Source organism: Microtus oregoni, unplaced genomic scaffold (genome assembly GCF_018167655.1).
Source record: "Microtus oregoni isolate MIOR12 unplaced genomic scaffold, Mior012 000009F_ref0000495, whole genome shotgun sequence".
Lineage (NCBI taxonomy): Eukaryota > Metazoa > Chordata > Mammalia > Rodentia > Cricetidae > Microtus > Microtus oregoni.
In genome coordinates this window covers 14012086-14038903 of record NW_024543068.1, presented here as the reverse complement: position 1 = coordinate 14038903, position 26818 = coordinate 14012086, and the positions used below count along the sequence as shown (strand labels likewise).

The window sequence follows — 26818 nt, the reverse complement described above, 5'->3', positions numbered from 1 at the left end:
ACAAATTAATTTCATGACGCTGTTGCTCACGCTGGAACTTTAAGATTCTTAAAAAAAAAAAAAAGCCAACTGATGTGTGTAAAAGAGCCCGTGCGTCTGCCTGCATACCTATTAGTTGGGTCTAGTAACAAAACAAGTTGTTTTCCAAAAGCACTTGCTTGGAATGTGCACCGAACCACCTACTGTGTGCCCAACGGACCAAGAGAGAAAGAACTAAAACTCTAGAAAGACTCGGGGAGCTCCCACAGGTGGCACTGCCAACTGGAAGCCACCATGCTGAGCGTGCCTGCTCAAAGCAGGAACTAGAATGACTTGCTCAGAGGTAGCTGATTCCTCCTGAAGAAGGCCCAGGCCTTGGAGGGGAGCAGAGACCTGAAGGTGGTCATGGAGTTCTGTGCAGCGCTCTGAGACATGCCACCTTCTCCCTTTGCTCCTCTGCACATCCTAACAGATGTGCTCCCAACCCAGGACCTCCGCACAAGGTATCAGCAGCTCCCTAAGCTACCAGGCTGCTCCCCCAATATCTGCACATCTCAGTTCAGCAAACATCTTCATAGGGAGCACCTAAGAGCACCATCTACATAGGGGCAAACCCACACACATGTGCCCCTGGCCTTGCTTCGTTTCCCTACACAGCATCTCCACTGTATATTTAGCCACTGCTGGTCCCCCCCACCAGAAAGTGGGCCCTCTGGCAGGGACTATGTCTTGTTAGCAGCTACATCTCAGCACCTACAGTGCTTGGCACATAGGGAGAAATCAATGAATAATTGATGGTGAATGAACAAAAAAGTACCCATAATGCTTCTGCAATTTGGGTTGTTTATTTCTGTCCCCTTCTATGGGATTAAAAATTAATATGAAAGGAAAGATTGTACTTTTGGCTACTCTGCCCCAGCCCCTCCCACTGGGCTGCACAGGACTGCCACTCAGCAAATGGTGGGTGCGTGATGAAGAATGGGTGGGTGGATGGTTGGATGGATGGATGGATGGATGGATGGATGGATGGATGGACAGATGCTATAATCAGTAGGGTCACTGCTCTCTGCACAGCTCTCACTGTGAAGGGGATGGCCTAATGGGAGAAATTAAGTAGCTCTGGCCAGTGGTCCCATGGGTCATATTGTGGACTCAAGGACAGGCGATCAGAGTTGGGGACAGAATTCAGAGGTGATCAAGGTAAGTCAATAGAACTTGGAGCCGGACATGGTAGTTCAGGCCTGGAACTCCAGCTACTCAAGAATGACAGACAGGAGAATCCCAAGCCAAGGCCCGCAAGGACCACAGAGAGAGTTCAAGGACAGTCTGGACTAATAGTGAGACCCTGTCTCAAGATAAAAATAAATGGACCAGGGATGTAGTTCAGTGGTTAAGTGCTTGCCTTGAGGAAAGCCCTGTGATTAATCAATCTGCAGTACCAGCACTAACCCTCTACCCCCAACACATATAAAAGACTCAGGGCTAAGCATGGGTGGGGAGAAGGGGAAATGGAGCCAAAGAAGGCCCTAAGACCTTAGTTTAGGTGACTGAGAAGCCTGAGGCCAATGAGCAGCTCTAAGGATATCAGTTGGGGCGGGGGTGGGGGATCGTCAGGATGAGATGAGGTTGTCGGCACCGACCCACAGAAATTACAGCATTTACTGCTATGCTAAGGCCCAAGCGGGCTACACACACCCATGACAAGCCGAGTCTATGGAGCCATGAACCATAATTCCAAACGGAGAGGCAAGCAGAGGCAAACAAACACTCACAGAAAGCTCTGATATCAACAGACCAGATCCTAGACATGTGATGTAGGGAACAACATTCTCAGCTGGGTGCACAAGGAAAAATGCTCCTGAAGAGGGGGCCTTTGTCATGATGAGACAGAGAACATGGGTGACAGGGAAGTTTCTGCTCCAGGGCTTCCGTCCTCTTGAAGGAGTTTGCGGCAAAGTCATCAGAAGACACTGAGGGGTCAGAAGAGGTTCTCAGACAAATGGGAAATGTCTAACAACTGCCGCGACAAGGGAGTGGGAAGCGGAAGAAGGGAGGCTATGATGGGACCACACACGGAGGACTGAAACCACAGATGTGCAAAAGGCACATTCAGTGTGGCACACGTGCACACCTTGCTGATATTATCAGTTGGTGGTACTTTGTGTCCCAGCTGAGGGACAAAACCAAAAGCCCTAATCTCCCTGACTCTACTTGCTGTGAGATGGATTTGTAAGCAAGAGCAACCTGCACCCTGCCATACAGGTGAGCGGCTTTTGTTTGTTTGAGGTTATATGTATGTGGATGTGTACCTGCTTGTCTGTATGTGCGGCACGTTCATGCAGGTGCCCATGGAGACCAGGAGAGGGCACCACATCCTTGGAACTGTAGTTACAGGTAGTTCTAAGCCACCCAGGCCATGGGGGGGGGGGGTTTCATTGACGTTTTGAACCCAAGCCATGAACAAACCCAGCCCAGTGGTTTGGCTCCATACTTCCCACCTGTGGGATCTTGAGTGAACTGCTTTAACTTGGAATTTTCTCATCTGTAAACAACTTAATACTTGGGGGCCAGAAAGATAGCTTAGTGGATAAAGGCATTTAGCACCCAGCTTGCCGACCTGAGTTCAGTCCCCCAGCCCACATGATGGAAAGACAAAACTGATGACAATCAAGTTGTCCTCTGATCTTCACCAGTGTCCTGTTGAATATACACACAGACATACATATATACATATAAATAAGAATTCTTTTGCTCGCTCTCTTGGCTTCCACTGAATGAATAGATGGATGTTTCCTGGTATTTTGTTTTGAGCTAGGATCTCATGACTCCCAGGATGACCTCAAACTCAGGTCAGGCAAGGATGACTTTGATCTCCTGAATCCTCCTGCCTCAGAGTTCTAGTACTAAAGCTGCAGACATGCACCACACACGGTTTATCACTGACTTACATCTTATAGTCCCAAAGTCTTCAATTGACATTTTCATTCAGTTTGTATCTTGTCCCTAAGACCAGAACGCAAAACAAAACAAAAAGAACCCCCAAAGAACACAAACCACAAACTTGCTTCCCTGTTTAGCACCCCACCCATCACTGTACAGACCCTTCCATATGGGGAGCTCTGCAGTAGCCCTACTGAGAAACCGTCTTTAGAGCGGACTCCATTTCTCCAGTTCTCTAGCTTTTCTACCCCTCCGTGAGAGACCCTCGCAGCCCGGCCTCCCACCCCAACCCCAGGAAAAGGAAGCAGCAAAGATGATTCTTCCTTCTTGAAATCCCCTGGCCATCGCTGGACTGCTCCTGAGTCACATTTGGCTGGCCTCCAGGGCAGGTTGAACCAGGAAGACTAAAGGTATGGCCCATCTGGCGCCCACAGGGTCACAAGCTAAACTATGTCCCTTTCCAGCCACGTGATGAAGCCTTCAGGCTACCCTAAGGGTCCTTTTGAATAAAATTAAGCAAAGGTCATGTGACTAAACCAAGCTACTTCAAGGGGTCTTCACAGCTGTGCAGGTAAGTTCACGCTAGGAAATAATTGTGCCCCTCAGTTGTGTCAGAGAGGGTTAGTGCTCCACCCATGGCCACCCCCACCCTCATATTAGCTGCATGAGGCCCCGGGGCTACTGCTGACCTGGCCAGACCGCTTTTGGCACGTCCAGGCGATGAAGAGAGCCCAAAGCCATCTGAAGCACTTCCTAGAGCGATCTCCCATCCTGAGCAGGAGGAAATCGGACTGTGATCAGGACTGCTGGAGAAGGCTGAGTCAAAGGCCTGCCTCCCTCTCTGGTCAACAGCTATGGGATTCTCCCTGTACATCTTCCTGCCTGCCGTCTCACCCAACCCAACACAAGAACATTGCTGGGAAGGTCTGAATGAGTACGAAGACGCCTCCACACCCCTCACAGTGGCTAAAGATGGCCCGGGGAGGCAGGAGCTGCAGAGACTATGGCAGAACAAAGCTTACTGGCTTGCTCTCTGAGGCTTCCTCAACCTGCTTCTTCTACAGCCTTGTACCCAGGAGTAGCACTGCCTACAGAGCCCTGGGCCTCCCACATCAATCATCAATCAAGAAAACACTAGGAGGCAGAGGCAGTCAGATCTCTGAGTTCGAGGACAACATGATGGGGACATTTTATCAACTAAGGCTCTCTTCCTAGATGACTCTAGATTGTATCAAGTTGACCAAAATAAATAAATAAATAAAAACCTAGCCAGCAGCCAGCATACATAGTGTTCACAAACGACTGTCACACACGTTCCCACATCCTTGAAATCAGGTCTAGTTGGTGTGGAAGACCAAATGCAGGATAAGTTGTACTGTTTAGAAAATAACAAGGAAGGCCAGGTACCAGGACACATGCCTGTAATCCCAGCACTCGGGAGTCAGGAGGACTGTTGTAGATTCAAGAATATCTATCCTAGGCTACGTAATAAGCTCCAGGCTAGCTAGGACTACATAGCAAGACTCTATCCAAAATAATAATAGTAGTAATGATAATATAATGATAATAATAAATACATAATGAGAAGGAAAGGGAGGGAGAACAGAAAGGCAAGGGAAGATGACAAGGAAAGAAATCTGTACGTATTCAGTAAAAATATAATCTTTTTCCTGAATATTTTTCAGCCACGACTGGTTGGTCCGTAAATGCAGCCTCCATGGGGCAGAGAGGACGGTGACCTGCACTTAGAGTCGGACATCGGACTGTGCTTCCTTCTCCACCCACTCTGACCCTTGGTGGCTGTTGACTAGGATGCCCTAGTCCCTAGTCCTGGTCTCCTTGGTTTATTATTGTGGGACCCAAAAGAGACAACCTAGGGCTCCGTAGCGTTGGCCTCCTGTGGTCCCGCAGGAAGCCCTGTCCTCTCCCATGCAGGGCTATGCAGAACTGTGTGCTCCAAGAGTTCAGGGCATAGGAATCAGGTAACAGGGCCTTCGGAAATATACCTGTCCTTCAGTCTGGGGTGCACATCACGTAGACATTTTCAGACCGCACCCTGAGAACCCAAAAGGCAGCTGGAGCACCCAGCAGGGCCGGCAGAGGGAAGGTGTCTGCTTGACTCTCCATGGGAGGAGAATGACAGAAACTTCTGAAGATGGCGAAGAAGAGGTGTCAGTTCTCTTCAGGCACATGGGCTGGAAGTCAGCTCGTTCAGACAAAGCCCTGGGGCCAAGGCCTTCTCCAGCTAAAGCCTTGTCCTTCCAGCCCACGACTGTATCTCATTGTTGTATCCTACATTTAACCCACAACTTACTCACCCTGCCTTCCTAGGTTCCGTTGCCAAACCTCTCCATAGCTGGGAGGGAATATTTAGAATATGAACTAGATGGAGTCACTTCCTACCTGAAGTCCTTCCATGGCTGCTTCCTGGTTTAGAAAAAGGTCCACAGCCCTTACTAAGCCACGAACAGGGCTTCCTGCCTTCTCCAGTGTTCTAGCCATGCTGCTTCCCGAAGGTCCTCCAGCAGGCCGCAGAACCTTTGCACATCTATCTCACTACCTAACAAGAACGGTTCCCTTCTCAGGGAAACTTTCCCTCTACACACAAGACCATAACAGGTCTCCCAACTACACTCACCTGTCTTCGTGGACTTTTCAACAGGACACAGACTCCGTTTTTACTGATATAGCTGTGAGATTAAGTGATTGGTACCCCAAGCTCCATGAAGACAGAAGCTGTGTTGGTTTGATTTACCACTGAATGCATAGGGTCGGTGTAGCTGGTACAATGTATGTCCTCCACACTGGACACAGCCTTGCATGCTGCCGCGCAGAGGGACAGGCAGGCGATGAGGAAGTATAAAAGAAAGCTACAGATTCATGAAGCCGGAGACAGGTCAGCGTGAGACAGTGTTCTCGGCTGGACGTGGGGAACAGAAAACTGTCTGAGTTGTCACCGGACACCCCCTCTCTTACACAACAGCAGCTCTCTGGGACTGTCCCCAGAGGACAGTTAAGTGAGAAAGCAGCTTACCCCTTGGGACATGAAGGGGGACAAAAAAAGAGGGCCAGGAGAAGAGATGGGGACAGGAGTGGCCGCCTTCTGAGTAACCTATTTAGCTCCCTGAAATGCAGCTTTGTCCCCGGCAATCAGGAGAGGGGAAGGTCACGGACAACAGCCTCGTCCCTCCCCCTGTCCCCAGCTACAGACAGGGAGCTCAGGTTATCTCTGAGAACCACCCTTCCTAGGGGCCGGTGGGGGCTGGGGTGCACGAGGAGATGGGGAACAGTCAACCCACAGAAACAAGATGGCTTTTCTCTTAGGTTATTAGGCACATGCCCATTCAAGGGATACAAACCAAGCCAAAGTTTAGATTCTCTGCCCAGGCCACTGAGTCCCATCAATTATACTATGTGAAAGGAAAAAAAAAGAAAGAAAGAAACCTCTGGACAGTTAAAAATAACACAGGGGTCTGGTGTTTGGCATGCCAGCTTGTCAAGCAGAGTGGAGCCCTTCCTCCCAGAAGAGTGTTCTGGAAACTCAAATGTACACACCAGCCAGCCCGGGAGGTTAAGGGTTAGTGGGGTGCCCCCAGCCTGCACCCTGTTACCCAGATAATGACAATAGCAGCAGATCTCCCCCACGTAGACAAGCACACAAGACTCTCTACCCTCCCCCCTGGGGTCAGAGAAACTTTCAGCCCTTCTCTAACTGCGAGAAAGAAGGGCAGAGTCCATCCATGCAAGAAGGAGGAGGCAGCCAGGGGGCACACGGAAGCCAGATACAGGAGCCCAGGTGTCAACTGGTGTCACTGCTCCTCTGCGAGCTGTTGTCGGGGTCGGTGAAGTTCCTGCTCCTTTTCACAAGGACCCAATTGCTGCAGCCATTAATTGGTGTGTAAATAGTAGCAATAAATCTTCCTCAAAGCCTCTTCTAGATCATTCTTCTATGAGTAGAAAAATTAATGGTAATCCTAACCAGGCATGGTAGTGAGTATTATCTGTAATCCCAGCACACTGGAAGGAGAAGCAGGAGATGGAGGCTGGAGATCAGGAGTTCAAGGTCAGTCTCAACTCTGTAGAGTTGGAAGCCAGCCTGATTTGAGAGATCTAATCAGTAGTAATAATGAAAATAATCACCATGTTATCATACTTTGAGAAATTCTAGCAAAATTATAATTTCTCCTACTTATTCCATTTTCCTTAAATAACGATGTATATGGGGCGGGTGTCAACTGGCATGCCTTTCCATTTTAAAGATGAAAAAACGGGTCACTGCCAACACCTCTCCCAAGGTATTGACTCTTCCAAGGGCCCTAAAAACACTGCCTTCCTTGAGTCTTCCAACAGCCTTATCAAACCAAAACCATCTACCACATTCCACAGATGAGGAAACTGAGGCACAGAGATTAGGAAACCTGCCTGAAGTCATAAAGACTGGATTTGAACCCAGACTCCAGGTCACGTGACAGCTGCTCCTTGGATCTCAGTGTCTAAGCTTACAAAGAGTCCTCTGTATGGGTCGCACAAGCCTCCTCCTGAAAACCAGCTGCCTGCAAGATGAGGTGGCTGGAAAGAAAGTGCATGGCAGGATGGCCGGGTGTCTGGCTGGGGTCGGGGCAGAACACCTTCAGCCTTGTTCTTCCGTCTGAACCATGAAACACATCCTCGGGACACCAGGCTTGGAGATAGAAGGTCCACATCTCCATGCTCCTCCCTGGATTTTGTTGGTTTTTTTTTTTTTTTGGTTTTTTTTTTTTTTCGAGACAGGGTTTCTCTGTGGTTTTGGAGCCTGTCCTGGAACTAGCTCTTGTAGACCAGGCTGGTCTCGAATGGATTTTGTTTTTTTTAAACACGGTCTCATGAAGCCCAAGCTGGCCTCAAACTCGCTACACAGCCCAGGATGACCTTGGAGCTCCCAGCTCCTGGAATTACAGGAAGGCAATAGTAGTAAGTACCACTGGTGTCCGTGCTGCTGGAAAGTAAACACAGGGGCCCCCTGTCCTCACGCTGCACAACTAGCTAAACTACCCCCATAGCCTTGGATTGGATCTTTACTCTGTACTCACTCACAGTGTTTCTAGGTTATTGTCTTTATAGCTAGACATGGTGGCACACACTGTTGCCCTAGCAACTGTGAGGGTGAGCCATGAGGATCAGAAGTTCAAGGCCAACTGTGGCAACTAAAGACACAAAAGAGGGAGATACTTAACTTTGGCTGGTGTTTTATGTTCTTGTTTTTTGTTTTTTTTGGTTTTCAAGACAGGGTTTCTCTGTGTAGCCCCGGCTGTCTTGGAACTCACTCTGTAGACCAAGCTGGCCTTGAATTTAGAGATCTGCCTTCTTCTGCCTCCCAAGAACTAGGATTAAAGATGTGTGCTACCACTGCCCAGAGATTTGTGGTGCGTGTCGTGTGTGTGTGTGTGTGTGTGTGTGTGTGTGTGTGTGTGTGTGCGTATGGTGGTTGGTGGAGGAGGGGGGTCTCCCTGTGTAGTCCTGGCTGTCCTAGAACTCACAGAGATGCCTCTGCCTCCTGAGTGTAGAGATTAAAGGTGTGCACCACCATGCCAGGCTCAACATCTAACTCTTTAATCCACTGCTTGGCTGGGCTCTATCCCTGAGCTCTGTCCTTTGTGGCAAGATTATCCATGAAGCTAGATAGGGCTGTCCCAAATCAGGAGGGACTGTTGGCTCACACCAGGATATCGCCTTAATCTCTAAATTACCTGCAAGGTACCCAGGAAAATACTCAGAATACATCACAGGGGGCAGGAAAGATGGCTCCATGGGGAAAGGGGCTTGCCACCAAAACAGATGACCTGAGTTCAATCCCCAGGACTGATATGGTAGAGGGAAAGAATCAACTCCCACAAAGTTGTCCTCCACACACAAGCTGTGGTACATGAGTATTCACATGTGTATATGCATGTACACACACACACACACAATAGAACATATAACCCAGGAACACAGGACCAGGATGCAGTTTAACCCTAAGAGCAGAGTAATTGGAATTAGAATCTTTCTAGAGGACCCGGAATTACAGCACACCAAACCAGGTTCCTCTCCATGCATCTGAGTTCTCTCCAGGAATCAGCCCACACAGAGGCACACTTAGAGCCCAGCCTGGGGGAAAGTGCCCACTACATCTGTGTATAGACACCCAACATTTTTGTCTTTCCCATGTTCCTTCCCGCCTCATCTTCCCTGACCCAGAAAATAAGGGGGTCCTAATAGAGTCACCCAAATAGGGGGTTCTAATGGAGTCACCCAAACAAGGGGGTCCTAATAGAGCCACCCAAATAGGGGGTCCTAATGGAGTCGTCACCCAAATAAGTCACCCAGATAAGGGGATCCTAATGGAGTAACCCAAATGCTTTCCTAACCTTTCACTTCCCTTTCCCATGCAGAGCTCCCCAGCCACACTTTCTACAGAGCTTGTCCAGTTGCCGGGGTCCCAAAGGCAGATGGGATTCCACATCTCTTTACCCCTCCTTCTCAGCCCACCCACAGCTCTTCTTTCTCCCCCCTCAAATGCTAACCAGGATAGACACTGCTTAGCTTCTGAGAGACACTAGATGGGTCAACTCAGGGTAGAATGGTTATAGACATTGATCTACCTTCTTCTGCTTCCAAAGACTACTTCCCTAGGGAACTACTGGCTGTCCATGGATGCTAGAGGAGACAGAGGAGTCCTTGTCGTCGGTGGTGCAGCCACTGTTGAGTCCCTGGGCTCTGGTGAATAGCTCAAACTCGCAATCGTTTTATCACAAAACAAAAACAAGACAAAAAGTCACGAAATTGGGAGGGGGGCTTCTTGGCCAGGATGACCAGAGAGAGACGGAGATGAGAAGGTCGGGGCCGTGATCAGAATGCCTTATTATATACATGTGTAACATTGCCAAAGAACATTGATATTAAAAACTATATGCCAGATGTAGTGGCACACGCCTTTCTTTTGGTCCCAGCACTTGGGGGTAGAGGAAGGTGGATCTCTGTGAGTTCAAGGCCTGCCTGGTCTACAAAGTTCCAGGTCAGCCAGGGCTGCATAATGACCCTGTCTTTAAAAAAATAAAAATAAAAATTTACTGTTTTGTTTTCAAAACAAACAAAAAACTCCTAGCCTGGAACAACCTCTTAGCACCTCACATCCCCACAGCTTCTCTCTGTTGCCTCCAAGTTTGTCTTTCTCTCCCCGCTTCCCCATTCCCACTCAGAGATCCAGCAGACCATCCTTAGAGACAAGGTTAGTATTCTCTTTCCTCCCTTTTGTGCCTTTTAATTCTTCCAGATGGCAGTGCTGTCCACAGGGCAAAGGAGAAAGCTGAATGGGGAAGAGGGGCAGGCGAGGAGGGTCAGAAGAAAGCACAGGCTGGAGGCACGAGCCTTGGCAGGAAGCGGTAAGTGGATTATTCCTCCATCCGTGGCTCAGAGGGCCTTGGGGCAGCTTAGCTCTGAGTCGAGAAATGAAATAAGAAACAGAAGGCAAAAGAAAAGTCAACGGGCTCCTAGTGGGATTTTCCTTCCTGGGGATTTGAGAAGCTGCAGGAAGTAGAGCCCAAAGGAGAGATGCTGAGAGAAGAGGCTGCCCAAGAATGCCCACTCTGGGTCTCAGTGAGAGCTGTGGGTATCGTCTTGAGCTCTGCTCCATTTAGACCAGTTCATCTGAGTAACACGGGAGACAGACACTTGGGGCAAACCTGGGCAATAGTAAAGACGGTGCCATCCATCAGAGCTTCTCTGGGTCTGTATTTCCCTGTAAACCGAAAACATCCTGGGCAGATAAAGGCCAAGAATGAATGATCGCCGGAAGAGGGGCCAATACTATTGGGTCCTCTCAGTTTGGCAGATCATAAAATAAGAAAACAAGAGTCTTACTGCTCTAAGATCTATCTGGGTCTCAGAAAGGTCCCAAAATTTAGACTCCATCCTTCCCCTGACACTGGCTGGGGTCTCTAGTCCCTGGGAAAGCAAATAATACCCCTAGTAGGGTCTGGGTCAGGGAGCTTGACGAACTTTCCAAATTTTATAAAAGTTACAAACCAGCATTCATCCCAGCATCACTGAGCATCCCTGACCTAAAATGGAGTAGACCAAACCTGTTTCCCACTCCCCAGAGATATGTGTGATTAGATAAAATCAGGCCAGAATATGTGTAAGTATCTGCTATCCTGGGATGGCTGCCCAGAAAGGAAATGAGTACCGGGAATGGGACAGCCCTGTGTGACCCCTTCCTACTGAGCGCCTGTGAGCTCGGCTGCATGCTGGAGCAGCTTCCTCAGACAGAGCACAGGTGCCAGCGCAATGGGACCTCTCAGAGGTGACAGGCACGTTTGCACAGTTGCATTCCTACAGCCTGCACTCTGCGGAACGTCCTCGCGGTTTTTGGCCTTCTACCCTGAAGGAGGGTTAGGGTTAGGAGGGCCAGCAGACCAGGAACTGGACTGAAATTTAATTCTGAGAGTCTGACTCCTCCTCGTCCTTCAGCTTCCTCCAGACACAAAGGCGAGAATTCCCAGACGTCTTTCTTCCGAGTAACCCACGACACAGAAGGATCTGGAGGATGGTGGCATAGGAAGAAGACAGGCGAGGTTACAATCCCAAGTCAGTGTCTCTCCCAGTGTGAGATAGAACCACTCCAATGACCCTGGAACACCCTTTCCAGCAGTATCCAATGGAGCTACCTGTATTGGACATGTGGGGACATCGAGTCATTGGAGTTACTACCCACCTAGGCATCTGCATTGTCAAAGTATACAGTAGGTGTTCTCCCAGAAGACATAAAACAGTATAGCTGGACTGATGCCAACTCCAGAGCTTAATAAACCAGACAGTGAACTCTCATCAGAGTTCAGCCTTAGCTTCAACCATTACAGGGTTTATGCCTTCTACTTTAGTCCATATTAAAACTCCAAAATAGGCTGGGGGTGTGGCCCAGTCCATAGAGGACTTGCCTACCATGGATGAAACTTGGATTTGATCGCTTGCACCTCACACCAGGCCTGCTCACCCGTTCCTGTTCTCCCAGCCCTTGGGAGGTGGAGGCAAGAGAATCAGTCATTACACAGGAAGCTTTGAAGTCACCCTAGGCTACATAAGACCCCCTCTCTTAATCCCAGCATTCAGAATGCAGAGTTCGAGGCCAGCCTGGTCTACAACATGAGTCCCAGGACAGCCAAGGCTGTTACACAGAGAAACCCTGTCTTAAGAAAAGGGGTTGGGAACTAATGTGGAAAGCCAAACCATTTGTATCTACTGGAACAAATGACAAGGCTCAGAAATGCAGCCATTCTCCCCACATCAGCACAGCCGCTCGTGTGCCTGAGTCCTGACACCTGAGATTAAAGAATGTTTAAAAGAATTCTACTGCCGTTCCCAAAGGCATGCCATTAAAGTGGACAATGAGAACCAGTCAATCATAAAGACAGGCAGAGAGGTGTCCCTACCTCCTGGCTTCATTCATTCAGCTATTCACTGGATGACAGCTAAGCTAGGTCCTAGGCACAGAAAAGCACAGACAGCCACTGTCACCTCCCACCAGAGCCTTTGTGCTGTAGCCAGGCACAGCCAAGTATTTCCACGGTGGAAGGAGGGAAGGCATGTGCGGAACTGAGGGGCCAAGGGCCGACGTGGACACCACCACCTGAGGACCAGCAAGGGCAACAGAAGGGAAAGGGAACATTTAGACTGCTGACTGGAGGAGACAGGCAGATGTGGACCCATTGTGTCTGAAAGCAGCTGGGGCTAAAGGACCGCTGAACTGCTGGCATACAACAGCATACGAAGTTTATTGAGATGTCAAAGGATGTGGGACAGGGTGGGGCTGCCTCCACACAGGGATGCAGAGCATCCTTAGCCAAGGACGGTATGCACACCTATAATCCCGTCCTTCAGGAGGCTGAGGGAGGAGACCCAGGTTCTAAGTCAGCTTGGGCTAATACAGGGAGATTCTCTCTCTCTCTCTCCCTCTCTCTCTCTCTCTCTCTGTCTCTCTCTGTGTGTGTGTGTGTGTGTGTGTGTGTGTGTGTATGTGTGTGTGTGATTCATTAATTATTAATTAATTAAAGCATTCTTTCAAATGGAGAAATTCACCCACATCACTCACGTTGAGGCTCTCACCCAGGAGCCAGGACATCTGCAGGGCATCCACAGACACATTCATCATAGGCTGGGAGCCCCATAAAGCCATATGTGGAGGTTCACACTTGGGTGCCTTTATTCCTCGGAAGCTGATCTGCAGCTTCCAGAAGATTCCTGAAAGGGGCTGGGACTGACACAAAAAGGTAAAGAGAAAATGCCCAGTAAAACACTGAGGGGTGCGAATCCCCGACCACAGTGTTGAGATCAGGTTTTCCCTCACTGTCTCCCGCATGTAGCTGGGTTCCCGAGATAGAAAGGGTAAGAGGGTTTCTGGACTGACAGCCACAGAGAGCAGAGGTAGACTCCAGTGTAAGGAGATGGGCAGGGAAGGCAATTTTCATTACCAAGACAAACATTTGTGTGTACGGGCATCAGGCACTGAGCTGGACTTTTAAAAACCTTAGGGAAGAATGTCTTCCAAGCCTCTTGTTCCCTGGGCCAATATTGCAAATTGAAGTCCCTAAATGTAGACATAAGCCACCCAGGGCAATTCACTGCAATTCCCAGATCAGGCTCAAACTTTAGCTGGCAGTTGCCTAGCAACAGGTAACCCCAAGGACGTATCACCGAACCCGGATGTCAAAAGGTCATTTTGTGGACACACAGGTTCTAAAAAGGCAAGGCTGTCTGCCAGACCTCTGTGGAGCGATTGGAGGAAGGTGCAGACCCCTCAGTGCAAAGCAGGCTGGGAAGAGGGAGCGGGGAAGCTGGGCACTGCAGAGCTGCACGTTTGCCTACCACTGCAGAGTAGCAGGCAGAAGGCGAGAACTGCCTCTCCGCTTCCTTCTTCCGATCACACCAGCAATTAATCCTCCAAAAAGTTGCCCGACTGATCCCAGCCATGCCTAAATAAAGATGTAGTCCACCGCATGAACACTGAGCTGAACCTGTCTCCAGCCCGCCCTAAACCAGCACCTTTTGCAGCCGCAAGGGTCTACTATGCCGGGTATGATGGTTCCAGCTACAGAGGAGCTGAGGCAGCATCCATCCCCCAAGCCCAAGCTGGGCAACATAGTAAGAATCATCGCTTCTGTTGTTGTTTGGTTGGTTGGATGTTTTGCTTTCTGGTGTTTTGTTTTGTTCAAGATAAGGTCTCACTATGTGGACCAGGCTGGTCTGGAACTCACTTTGTAGACCAGGCTGCTCTTGAATTCGTAGCAATCTACCTGCCTCTGCTTCCTGAATACCGGGATAAAAGTAAGGTGCCATCAGGCCTGGCCCCATCTATTATTTTAATAATAAGCACTGAACTATGTGAGGCTATGGTGGGCTGGATGATAAGCCTCAAAGTGAACGCCCGGAAGCAGATTTCAGCCAACTCCCCACCGCCTCACACCCTCAGACAAACACAAGAGGCCAAAGGGCCTCACCATCTACAACTCAGAATTTCTTTTCCTCTTCTGTTTTTCCTTCTTATCTTGCTTTCTTCTTTTTATTTATTTTTTAATGAAAAGCTCGTAAACTCTGTCATCTAAGAGTCAAGTGAAATTCAAGTTTTCTAAGATGAAGCCTATGATGCAAACCATCACGGGACCCACCACTGGCGTGGACCTCCTCTGGAATCCGCCCTCCCATCTTGGGGAAAGGTCTTAGAGATAGGGGGTCAGGGGCAAACAAACACACCCCTCTGAAAGCTATCCCGGAAGAGCAAATGCAGAAGTCAAACAACAACAAATGGGGGGGGGCTATAAATCTAGATAAAATATTAAAACCATTAAATGGCTGCTGCTCCCTGAAGATTGGGAAAAATGAAGAGAGTTAATTAAAAGCAATCTCCATGCACTGCCGAGCCGGCCAGCCCTGATAAATCAACAGCTGGGGCTGCCGTGGAGGGCAGACAGGGGCTGGGGCGGGGGCTCAGCCACGGAGACGCCTGGGCCGGTGAGCTGAACACGGGGACTGAAGTTTCATGTTTTATTAAATATTTTATGACTGCTGAATAAAGTTGTTCTTTAGGGAGAGGTGGGGAAATGATGGGCTGAGATAAGGGGCTAGAGGGACTGACTCTCCTTATGGATGAAGAAGTGTGTTTGATTTCAAACACACTTGGAGCATTTCTGATACTGTCCCCCAATGCAACAGTAGATAAAACATGCTCTTGGAGAAGCTCTCTGCAAAAACTCGGGGTTTCGTGAGGTGTTTGTGGAAAACAGCACCTAGAGAGGAAAAGATAGAGAATGGAGACAGGAGTAAGAAATAGACAGAAAACAAAGATGGGGAGGACTCTCAAAGTTCCCATTGCTAATCCAAGCTAGACTTTTAGCACAAAACTGAAGCCAGCAGAAAACGGCCTCTCTCTCTCTCTCTCTCTCTCTCTCTCTCTCATCTTTACTTCCTTGAGTCCTTTTCTCTGCAGTCAAAGTTTGGAGACTTTATTATTATTTAAATGCTTTACAACGCTCAGAATGTCCAATCCCTGTTGAAGTCAAAGGACTTTTTAAGTGTTGGAAGATGGATCCCTTCTCTATTCTGAGGGAAACCCTCAGTCCTTCCCTGATGAAAATATAATCAAGGAAAATGATTGGGGGAAGTGTTTTTTCTCCTCCGTGGAACTGGAATTGGAGGGGGAGTGTGTACATTGGGGAAACAGAAGGACTTATGCACTTGGATATGCATTTTAATTAGGTGGACAGAAGCAGCCGCCTGTTAATTTTTCTTGCTTGTTTCCACTTAGCATTCATCACAGGCAGAACCACCATAGAGCGCTCCCACGATAATAGATGCTTCTGCATTGGCTAAGTCCTCAGGGAAAATAATTAGCGAGAGAGAATATATTCTCTCCACTCCCATTGCCCCAGACACCCTGCCCTCCTCCATCTCCAGCAGCAGTTGCCTCTCCTCTCAGCACCCCAGCCCACCCCACCCCACCCCAATGACAGTGGTTTCCCTGGGAGAGGCCCTAACGGAACAGCCAGCCTCCTGCTCCACAGACACTTACTCTACTCTATCAAAGACTAAGAGTCTAGAAGCAGAAACAGAACCCAGAGATCCTTCTGGAAGTAGATGCTCCTAAATGCATTTGGCTTGTAATCAGCATTTGGCCAGGACAGGAGGAAGAATGTTCCTAAGTCAGATCCACTGAGACTAGCCCCACGGGGTTCAACTCAAGGGAGAGCCATGAAAATGAAGGCCATTGCTTCCGGATGATGGAAGTCGAGATGGCTTTGTACTCAATTTGCGTCTGTAAAATAAAAGCCCCTAGAAGCTTCAAGATGATATCTAAAGCACCTCCAATGCTAGAAAACAAGAAGTACCTTAACGATGTAAACCCATCATGAGCCTTTCTGTTGAGTTTCCTGTAAGCACAATGTCCTTTTCCACTGCCCCCCACACCACCAGTTGGCCTTCCTCATGTCACCGGCAGATGCAAGCTCCAGCTGTCTTTCATACCTTCCTGCTGCTTCATCACCTTGATGGCAGGAGCCAGAGCTTGGCTGATGACCCAAGCCCACCAGCAAGGCAAGCTCACCGCTACCCAATGACCTTCCCACTTCTCCTGATTCTGTGGGTGACTCAGGGCTTTTCTTGAACTCATCTTCTCACCTGCTTCCCATCTCAACCACGTGAAGCCCCTCCTGAGCCAGAGAGGGATGAGCAAGGTTTGCATTTCCTAAAGAAGCAGTGATTAGATATGCCTAGATTCCGTCTGTGGGATAATGTTTAATCGTCCAGCCATGGTGGGACAGACCTCTGACCCCAGTTATTTGGGAGGCAGTCCAGAAGATACCTAGGAAAGCCCAGTCTCAAAAGAACCATGCTGGGTATGTGGCTCAACAGAAAACTTGCCTAGCATGGGCCAGACCCTTGGTCTGATACCCAGCAACACACACACCCATCTGATAGATTAGGTATTGTTGACTCTGAGAAGACCTCCGTCCGTGACAGGAAAGTTTAGCTCTCCCAGGAACACCTCACATTTGGAGTTTCCAATTTATTTTTATTTTTTAATTTATTTATTTTTATTTTATGCACATTGGTGTTCTGCCTGCATGTATCTGTATAAGGGTGTCAGGTCTCCTGGAACAGGAAGAACAGACATTGTGAGCTGTCATGTGGGTGCTAGGAATTAAATCTAGGTTCTCTGGAAGAGTAACCAGTGCTCTTAACCACTGAGCTATCTCTCTAGTCCCCAAGTTTCTAATTTCTGAAAAAGTTTTGGTCTTTTTTTTTTATTTCATTTGGGCCCCTAAAGGATAAGCAGGGGCTTGGGCAAGAAAAAAAGCAAATTAAAAAAGATATAGGCTCTCATTACCCTGCGAAAAGACAGGCTCAGTTTTTGTTTGCTTCCTGGGTTGTTTTGGTTTTCTGAGTTTTTCGTTTGGCTTGTGTGCACAAGCAGGCATGTGTGCATGCGGGTGTACACACATTTCTATGTGTCTATGTATTTTAGACAAATTTTGATGTATCCCAGGCTCACTTCTCACTCAGTATGTAACTGAGGATAGTCTTGCACTCCTAATCCGTTGCCTCCATTTCCTGAGTGCTGGGATCACAGGCATGTGCCACTATGTCTCCTGTATGAAGTGCAAGAGTTCAAACTCAGGGCTTCATGTGTTACCCGACACTTGACCAACTGAGCTACATCTTTAGGCCTGTGCTGTTATTGTTTTGTTTTGTTTTGTTTGAGACAGAGTCTCAATCTGCAGCCCAGGCTGGCCTCGAACTCTCAAGTGAGCCATCACTCTTGACTCTCAATCTGTCCTGTCACCCCAGGTGCTCCCTCCCTCACATAGTGACAAATCTTCTCATGAGGAGTTCTTACCCTAATGGCAAAGGGGGCACAGAGGGCCTTCGCTGTAGCTAGGGATGGGAGAAGTGAAGCTCTGGGTTTCCATAGTGGTATGTCCAGAAACGGAGCAGCGAGGAAGCTGGATTTTATAACACTATTAGCATCGTCTGAGGTGTTATAACATGGGAACAGCTTTTACCACCTAAAACTGTGGCCTCTGATTTGTAAAGAGTCTGAAAATAAAGGCAATCTGGGCCTCTAACCCAAAAGAACCGAACACAGAGACTTGAGCGGTTACTAACATAAATGTTCATAGCAGCTTTATTTGCGACAGCCAAGCATGGGAACGGCCCAAGTGTCCACTATCAGATAAATGGATAAACAAAGTGTGGCCTATACATACAATGGCCATAAAAAGGAGCGGAGGTCTGATGTCTGTTACAGCACGGATGGCCCCTGAGACACAGTGACGTAAGCCAGACACAATAGGGAAAATACTCTTGAGTTTCCATTCATCTGAAGACCTTAGGCAGAAAGCAAACTGATGCTTCTAGCTGAGGGAAGCAGGAGATGAGGAGCACAGTTTCATCTGGTGCGGAAGACTGACCCGCGTGAGGGCCTCGCTCATCCAAGTCCCAGCTCTCCCACTGGGCTATCACCCAGCCCAGCCAGGTGTTCGATGAGTACACATAAAGTTGAGTGATGAGAACGCTCTAGAAATAGTGATAATGGCTGACCAGCAACTGAAGTGTTATCTAATGTGGGCTAACAAGATGGCTAAGCGAGGACAGGTACGTGCCACCAAGCCTGACGACCTGAGTTCCATCTTTGGGACCCATGTGATAGACAAAGAGAACTGATTCCCACAAGTTGTCCTCTGACTTCTACAAGTACATGGCATATGAGAGCATGTGTCTCTGCGTGTGTATGTGCCCACACACAATAAATAAGTATTGTGAATGTGTATTTAACACCACTAAATTGCCTGCCTTAATTACCAGTTTTGTTTTGTTTTAAGTAAAGGGGGATGCCTGTCTGCTGGAGATGAACTATTTCATTTTTCTTTTGGTTTAAGACTCAGAATTTACATGCTGGCTTCTGTGAATTTGCTGATAAATTCTGCAAGCCCTTCTTTCTCCTTTAGGCTTGCAGAAAATTGCCAAGGGAGTTTTCAATCACAGAACAGCCTGATAATAATCCCCCAATGGAGTCTGTGATGTCAATAAAGGGAAGGCAATGAAATTCCAGTCTAGAGGCTGCTGATGCCCATACAGGTATAAGCCAGCTCCTCGGCGTCCATTGGGCACCGCTAATTCTCCAGCAGTAACACAAGCTACACTAGAGGAAGCTCGGTGAGACACCAGTACAGGCCCACACAAGCTCCCGGTCACTTAGCAACCAGGTTCTTGTGGCCGTGCAAATGGAAAAGAAACAAGCACTGTACTTCCATGTCATTTGGATGCCATGGTATGACGATGACTTAGATGAAATCCAAAGGATCAGTTTAAAGTTGGTTCCCTTGTCTCTAAACTCAAGAATCAAACCCAAGGCCTCCCACATCCTAGACGACACTCAGAAATGAGCTACAACCCCAATATTTTTTAAAAGGGGAAATGTTCTTAGTAATTCCATTCTTTCTCTTATCTTTCCAGATGTGAACTTTCCATTATCTAAATGCTTGCTTCCTTCCTTCCTTTTTTTATTTTCTCTGTGTAGCCCTGGCTGTTCCAGAACTCACTCTGTAGACCAGGCTGACTTCTAACACAGAGATCCACCTGTCTCTGCTTCCTGGTGCTGGAATTAGAGGCATGCACCACCACCTTCTAGCTGAGTGCTTCTAAATAACAAAATAGGCCACCTGGTCTCTTGGCTGGCCTTTCCTTTCTCCTCTAGTTGCAGGACTAAGAAGAAAAGCCCACATTTTGAACAGCCAGGCCACCGGGTCCTCAGCCTTAGGTCCTGAGAAGGGGTGGGATGTGCCATCATGTTAGAGCCCCAAGTGGCAAAACTGGCTCCCAGGTCTCACAACTCCCCTCTAGAGCAGCACTTTAGAAGCAAGAGCCTGACCTCAAACTGTCTTCCCCACCAGAAATGACCAACAAAATAACCAGCAAGTTTTTTAGTTTGATTTTTGGTTTGGTTTTGTTTCATTTTGGGTGGGGAAGAGTAGTTGTTTTGAGACAGGGGTCACACTGTGTAGTCCTGGCTGTCCTGAAACTCACCCTGTAGGCTAGGCTGGCCTCAAACTCCTGCACAGAGATTCACCTGCCTCTGCCTCCAAGTGCTGGCATTAAAATTGTGTACCACCACGCGTGACCAAAACCCAGGACGTTCTTGACTTGGAGGGAATTATGGACTCAAGTGCATCGCCTCATCCTAAAGGGATATAGGAAGTTCGGGGAAGGCACATGTCAAGATGGCAGAGCTAGGGGAGCAGGCTGAGCTCCTTGGGAGACTCTTCTCCACCCTATAGTCACTGGTAAGAACAGACAGTCTGTAATGAAGACAGGGACAGGGTTAGAAACAGGCAAAGTTTGCTGACAGAGATTTCGACCATGTATGTTACAAACAACAGGTTCTCAAGATTAGTAAGAATGACAAGAACAAGCCCTCTCGCTCCTGGCAACCTGAGGTGACCCCAGTCCCTGTAATCAGGACAGGCCAGGGATAAAAGAGCATGAATGAATGGAGAATTAGACCTGTCTTTATTGTTTTCCAGCCTCAGCAGACCTAATGGAGTGGAGGCTCAATGAGTTGTTTGAACCCCATGACTAGGGGTGCTGAGTCTGAACTCCCTGACCTTCCCTGCCTCCACAGAGCTGGCTCTCAGCCTCCATCAACATCTGTCTCTTCGCAAACACCCCACCAAGACATTCTCCACACTCCACTTCTCTAGCCCCCTCCCTTCCCCCAGCGAGCACCTCCTAATTCCAGCTTCTAAACCTCTAATGCAAATCACAGGCTTCAAAACAAAATACCTCCCCTTGGTGACAGTTTTATGAGGCCAGTTCTGTTCATCCATATGGTTTGACAGACTGTGAAACACCAGTAACCTGACCAATAAGAAAAACAAATCACACACAACAAACACCACACCTCATCCCTTCCCTGTCACTCTGGCAGCTAGAAAACCTGAGAACTGGAAACAGTTCATCCTGTGGGGCTCTTCCGCAGTTAAAACAGCCTTCTCTGGTGTTCCAGACCACACAGTAGTTTTATCCACTTGCCCATCCTCTCCTCCCCACCCCAGGCCACTTTATCATTCCCTGTTAAATAACTTCATAGTTAAAGACTATTTAAAACAGGGTCATGCTTATATAAGACTCCCGTTGGAAAATCTCAGCAGGGTAAAAAATATTCCAGTACTTGTGGGATTTTTTTTGGCCTGAGGTTTGCCACATTTGGCTACATTTCTGCCTTCGAGTGACTTTCAAAACACTCAAAAACCACAAAAGTTACTTTGCTGAGGTTGGGATAATAAACAGGCCCCCTGGATCCTGGGGCCGGTTTATGACACAGCCCCCACTGTCATTTCCATCAACAAGGCTACAGTTTGAAAAATGGATGCCCGCCTCAGTTTCCATTCTTTTTTGGGTCCACGCTCAAAACAAAGCATGGTGACCATGCATTATATGTTTGGTGTTGATCTAAGAGGATGGTTCTAAATCAGCTCGAGATGTCACAGCTTTTCGAGGATAAATCCGAACTCCAGGTACCTGAGTGGTCCAAGGAAGGAGTAAACCTTCCAAGTCAGCCACCAATAGATGCCAGTCTGTTTTATGGGTCTCAGATATTCCCCAGGAGGTCTGCAGACGGCACTGTTTTCAAAGGTTTACCCTGTGACAATGTCTCCACTTGAATTCTGACAGAAACTGATGTCCTTTGTGGGTACAATCATCCCATGGGGAAAAAAAAGTGTGCTAATGAAGTTTGGAGGCTTTTGTTTTAAAGATTTATTTTATATGTGTGTGTGTGTGTGTGTGTGTGTGTGTGTGTGTATGTGTGTGTGTGTGTTCCTGCAGAGTATTATAGGCAGTTTGAGATACTCTATGTGGGTGCTAGGAACCGAACTCGGATCCTCTGGAAGAGCAGCAAGTGTTTCTGACTGGTGAGCCATCTCTCCCCCCAACATCCCTTCTTATTTTTACACTGATGAGTAAAAGCAGAGGGAGAGGGTAGTGCTCAAGCCTCTGTTGGCTTCCAGGGTTCCCTTTCCCATAAGGGACTAGCATAATGTCCATAAAAGGTTGCCAGTTCCCAACCCCGACCGCACTGTTCTCCATTTAGGCCTACTCACCACCCCCTCCCCAACCAAAATAGTCAAGACAAGCTTAGGACCAGGAGTGTGGCCCCCTGGCCCTTCCTCTCTGATAGCTGAACTGGCTACCACAGCCAGAGTAAAGTCTGCTTCTACCTTTTACATGCCCCCAGACCTCTTTAGATTAGAGCACACATTATCCACATCAGAGAACGGAGAGGAAGATGAAGACTTGAGCTCCATCCGTACACATGAACAGCGTTGGATCTTGATTAAGTAAACGTTTACTCCTCCCAGAGTTATATGCTTAATAATAAAACAGAGATGTCAACACTGACCTCCAAGTTAGGGTAACTCTCTACACAGTAAAGTTTTGATGCAACTGTGCACGTGTAATCGTAATGATAAGCATGACTAAATAGTTTGCTTTTCTCGTTGTTTGTAACCAAACAGTTAAAGTATTAAAGCCCTAACTAGAGTAATTAAGTAATGATAGCATTTATTCCTCTCTGAGCTTGGAGTTATAAAAATAGATACATATGTATGTACATGATCAAGTCTGGCAAAAGGTGACAGGCATTCCCAGTTAAGTGCTACAGCCAGAGTTTCAAGAAGTCATTGAGAGATTGGGCTGTTTAAAGTGTTGTTGGCAGACACGGGGGAAGGTGATCTACCTAAACTAGAATATTAAGGTTAGAACTTACAAGAAAAGCATTATAGGGCAGGAGAGATAATTCAGCAAGTGATCGTGCTTGCTTCCCAGCCTGAGCTGAGTTCAATCCCCAGAACTCACATAGTGGAGGAAGAGGTCCAAAAGTTGTCCTCTGACACACACACACACACACACACACACACACACACACACACACATACACACACATACCAGCACCTCACCCGATCAAGATACACACACATAAAAAACAGGGTCTCTCTATGTAGTTCTGACTGTCCTGGAACTCACTATGTAGCCTTGGCTGGACACGATCTCACAGAGACCCACCTGCCTCTGTCTTCCAAGAGCTGGAATTAAAGGCATGTGCCACCACACCCAGCTAAAATAAGTAACTTTTTTTTTAATTTAAGCATTTTATTTCCCAAGTATACAGAAATCAACAAGTATGTAACTTGCACACATGCCTTTATCAAACCTGTATGTGGCCCTCACCTGTGTATACAGAAATTGAGGATGACTCCAACAATTTACACTCAGACAATGTAGCTGCTAATTTAAATAGAATGCAACTCACATTTACACACCATACATGCCCATCGTGCTTTTGAATTCTATTTGTTCAGATGTGACTGCTTCGGTGTAGGGCCACCTGCCGAGTCCTCTTTCTGATCTAATCTGTCCAGGCAGCTCCTGTTTCTTACCCTACACCCTGTTGGGCAGTAACAAGAAGTTAAAGGCGATGAAGGAGAAGCCAGACTGTCAGCTTCAGAGAGGAAAGGGTGAAAGCAACAAGGAGGAAAAGGGGAGCTGAGGGGAGATCAAAGACAGCCAAGAAGAAAGGCAAGCTACCAAGAAAGGCTGTTTTCAGGCGCTTGGGACCCTACAGAAGACACTCCCACCCCCACCACACGAAAAGCAAAGAGATTCAAGTTAGCCATCCAGTCACCTAGTGAATTGAATTATTGGATGCCCCACATGGAAAGGGGAAAAAAGCTAGCATAATGAAAAGTGACCCATAGTCTAAGAAGGCAGAACCTTGCACAAGGTTGCATGAAAGAAACCTGAGCTGGCTTCGTCCCCACACTAACTACTACTGCTACTTATCCGGCAGTCAAAGCGGAAATCTTTGTGTGGCCAGTTTCTGTAGGGGGCGTCCGTGATGTTGCCTTTTTAAGCTTAGAGAGCCTGCACGCACACGGAGAAAATGCTAATGCGGCTTGGAGCTCCGGTTCATTGTCAGGAGGGGCACACAAGGATAAACACATAAGCCCTCCAAACCATTCTCCTTGCTCCTCCTCCTCCCTGCGCCCCCATCAATCCCTCCGGCTTGATGTGTCGCTGTGCTTTGTTCTAATTTAGCCCATGCATAATTTATTCACGTGTGTTTTGTTTCCTGATCAGCAACTTCAAAAAACAAATGAAATATATAAGATGTTTTATTAAACAAGTTGTTTTTTAAATAAAATAATAATAATAATAAAAGCAAATGGTGTCGGTGTCTCAGTAACGACGCGTGTGCTCCTGCGTGCGGAGTTTTTAAAATGTCCAGGCTGCAAAAAGCTTGGCCGTTAGGGTTATTGTTTACACCCTTAGCCCTCGGGGGAAGAGGACGGGATGCAAAAGTGGGCCGCTAATTATAAAGTGACCGCTCAACCCCCTCCTAGGAAAGGCAGGCAGGGGTGTTGTGTGTGAGCTCCGTGTGCGTGTGACAAGACGGAGTTACAAATGCATCCCACGGCAAGTGTTTCCAATTATTAAGGAGTACACGTGTAATTCAAAACTGATTCCACTATCGAGATTGGCCACCTTCTTGCTTTCTCTGTCCCTTCCCCCACTACCCCTACACACTCACGCGTCTGAGTCCAAAAAAAAAAAAAAAGTGGACCGTTCTGGGGAACCCTGGAGCGTGGAGCTCCTGCGCGCGCCCGAGCGTAAGCCGGCTCCCGGGCATCAAGGATACCACTTTCCCAATAAGGAACGCCATACACATAGCAAATAGATCTCTCAGACTTGAGTTTACCAAGCGGCATCAGCTCGGCTACGTGATTTCGACTGGAAATGAGGAAATTGCAAATCAGCTGTGTGGGTTCTGGAGAAACTCCCGGCATCAGCGGTGTGGCGGCGCGAGTCGGCAAGGACGCGGCGAAGTTACGCCCATTTATTCTGCCATAAAACATTTCTCTCTTAGGTGAAATGCTGTCGCGAGTATAAAGTAGCTGAGCTTCCGAGAGAGAACTGGAGCCAGAAACTCGCCTCAAGCTCAGCCTCCAACGTCTTCTTTATGACAATATCTCGTGGAAACTCCGAGATCTGGGACATCCCTGCCCTATTCCTGGTTGCTGGGTGCAAAAGCAGCGGGTTCTCCCTAGGCGTTTCTTGGCACTAGGAACCCCCCCGCGCCGCCCTGCTGCTCTCCAAAGCGAACCATGTTTTTGACTCCAGAAGCCAGGGGTTAGGGCGCTGTAGCAAGCAGTTATAAGAGCCAGGGTCGACCACCGCCACACACTGGGAAGAATTGGCACGAAACACCCACGCGCACCCTCCTACTCCCAGAGGCTTTCACCCGGGCGGGGAAGTCCTAGTACATTCGGCACCGACCCGGAGCCCACGCTGCGCTGCGATTCCCAGGGATCCACCCTCTGCCAACATCCCTGCCAATAGCGCCCCTTGAGAGCCACACTAGTTTTCCGAGGCCACCCCCGGCTCCGCGGACTTGGCGGCTTCACATTCACAGTACACCGACTGGAAGGAAGGAAGGAAGGAAAGAAGGAAAAAAGGGAGAAAGGAAGGAAGGAAGGAAGGAAGGAGGAAGGAAGGAAGGAAGGAAGGAAGCTCCGACAGGGGACAGGCCCCCCGCTAGTCCTCGCGCAGCCCGCCCCCCTCTGTCGACTCAAAGTCTCCCGGAGGCACCTGCCCCTCGCTGTCGCCAGAGCCCCGAACCGCCTCCGCCCGCCCCGGCTTTTCACCCAGAGTAGGCAAGCACACCATTCATAGACCTGCAGCTTCCCTGCCTCCTCCATATCAACCCCCAAGTTAATCCAGGACGTTAATTTACTACAACCAGTTCGCCCACAAATATACAGACACACCGGCGACCGCCCGGAGGGCCTCCCTGATCCCCCGACTGCCCGGGTGGAAAAGCCCCAGGCAAGCACCTGGGCCCCAGGACTCCCGAGACCCGCCGCTTAGCGCGCTGTCCTCCCAACTCCGGAAGGTTTGCACAAACTCCCTGAGAGAGCTCGTAAGGCAGAGCGAACGCCCAGCAAACTCCGCAGCGGCAGCGGTCGGTCAGACTGCCCGGGCGGACGAGCAGCGGAGCCGGGAAGCCTCGGGCTTGGAGCGCAGAGCTCAGCAAAGCGCACGACGCGGCCCCTGCCCCGCGCTCCGACCGGGCTCAGCCAGCTCCGCGCGGCGCCGGGAGAGGCAGAGGACTCCGGGGACCGTGCAAGCCCGGAGCTGCTCGCGACCCCCGCAGCTCCGGAGCAGGCGCCGCCGCTCCGGGCTCCTTCCCGGTCCCGGTCAGCCAATTAAGCAGAACACAAATGTAACAATTTTCTTTTTGTTAATTGCATCTCCTGACATTTCTGCGCGCTGGGAGAGAAAAAAAAAAGATGAAGAAGTAGGAGCAGAAGAAAAGAGGAGCACGGGCGCAGCGGGAGGCGTCTGCAAGAGCCAGGCACCGGCTGCGCTCCGCAAGGCGCCTTTTTTTCATATTGAAACCACGCGGAATATGTACATTTTTTAGTCTTACTTACGCTTTCAGGGGGTTGTGAATGACAGTCGCCATTTTGCTACAATGTAACAGAATATTGTCTGTCTCAGAGTTCTAAAGGTTCGCTCAGGGGAAGCGGCAGGCCAATCAGAGCACGGGATACCGGCCTGCAGGCCAATCGGCGCGGCTGGTCGCCAGGTAGGCGGAGCCTGCGTGGTGGTAGTTATTAGGGGAGCTGTCAAAGCCCAGAGGTCACTCCCTTTTGTAGAGACCCAGAGCGAGCAGGTCTTAAAGGGGCAGTACAGTGTTAGTAGCGCCTTTTCTGATTGGGGCTAGTGAAGACACATGGGAGAGCATTCTCTCTTAGTTTCAGTCCCTACTTTACTA

General features: G+C 48.7%; 1 protein-coding gene across 2 annotated transcripts in view; it reads right to left on the bottom strand.

Annotated features, from left to right (window-relative positions):
* Window positions 1–26516, bottom strand: part of Dpf3 (double PHD fingers 3) — a 265998-nt gene extending 239482 nt beyond the window's left edge. For both annotated transcript variants that reach the window (XM_041658572.1, XM_041658573.1), the window contains exon 1: window positions 26475–26516. In XM_041658572.1, the coding sequence (XP_041514506.1) occupies window positions 26475–26506 (32 nt within the window). In that variant the 5' untranslated portion in view covers window positions 26507–26516. The remainder of the gene's footprint in view (window positions 1–26474) is intronic.
* Window positions 26517–26818: the final 302 nt, after the last annotated feature.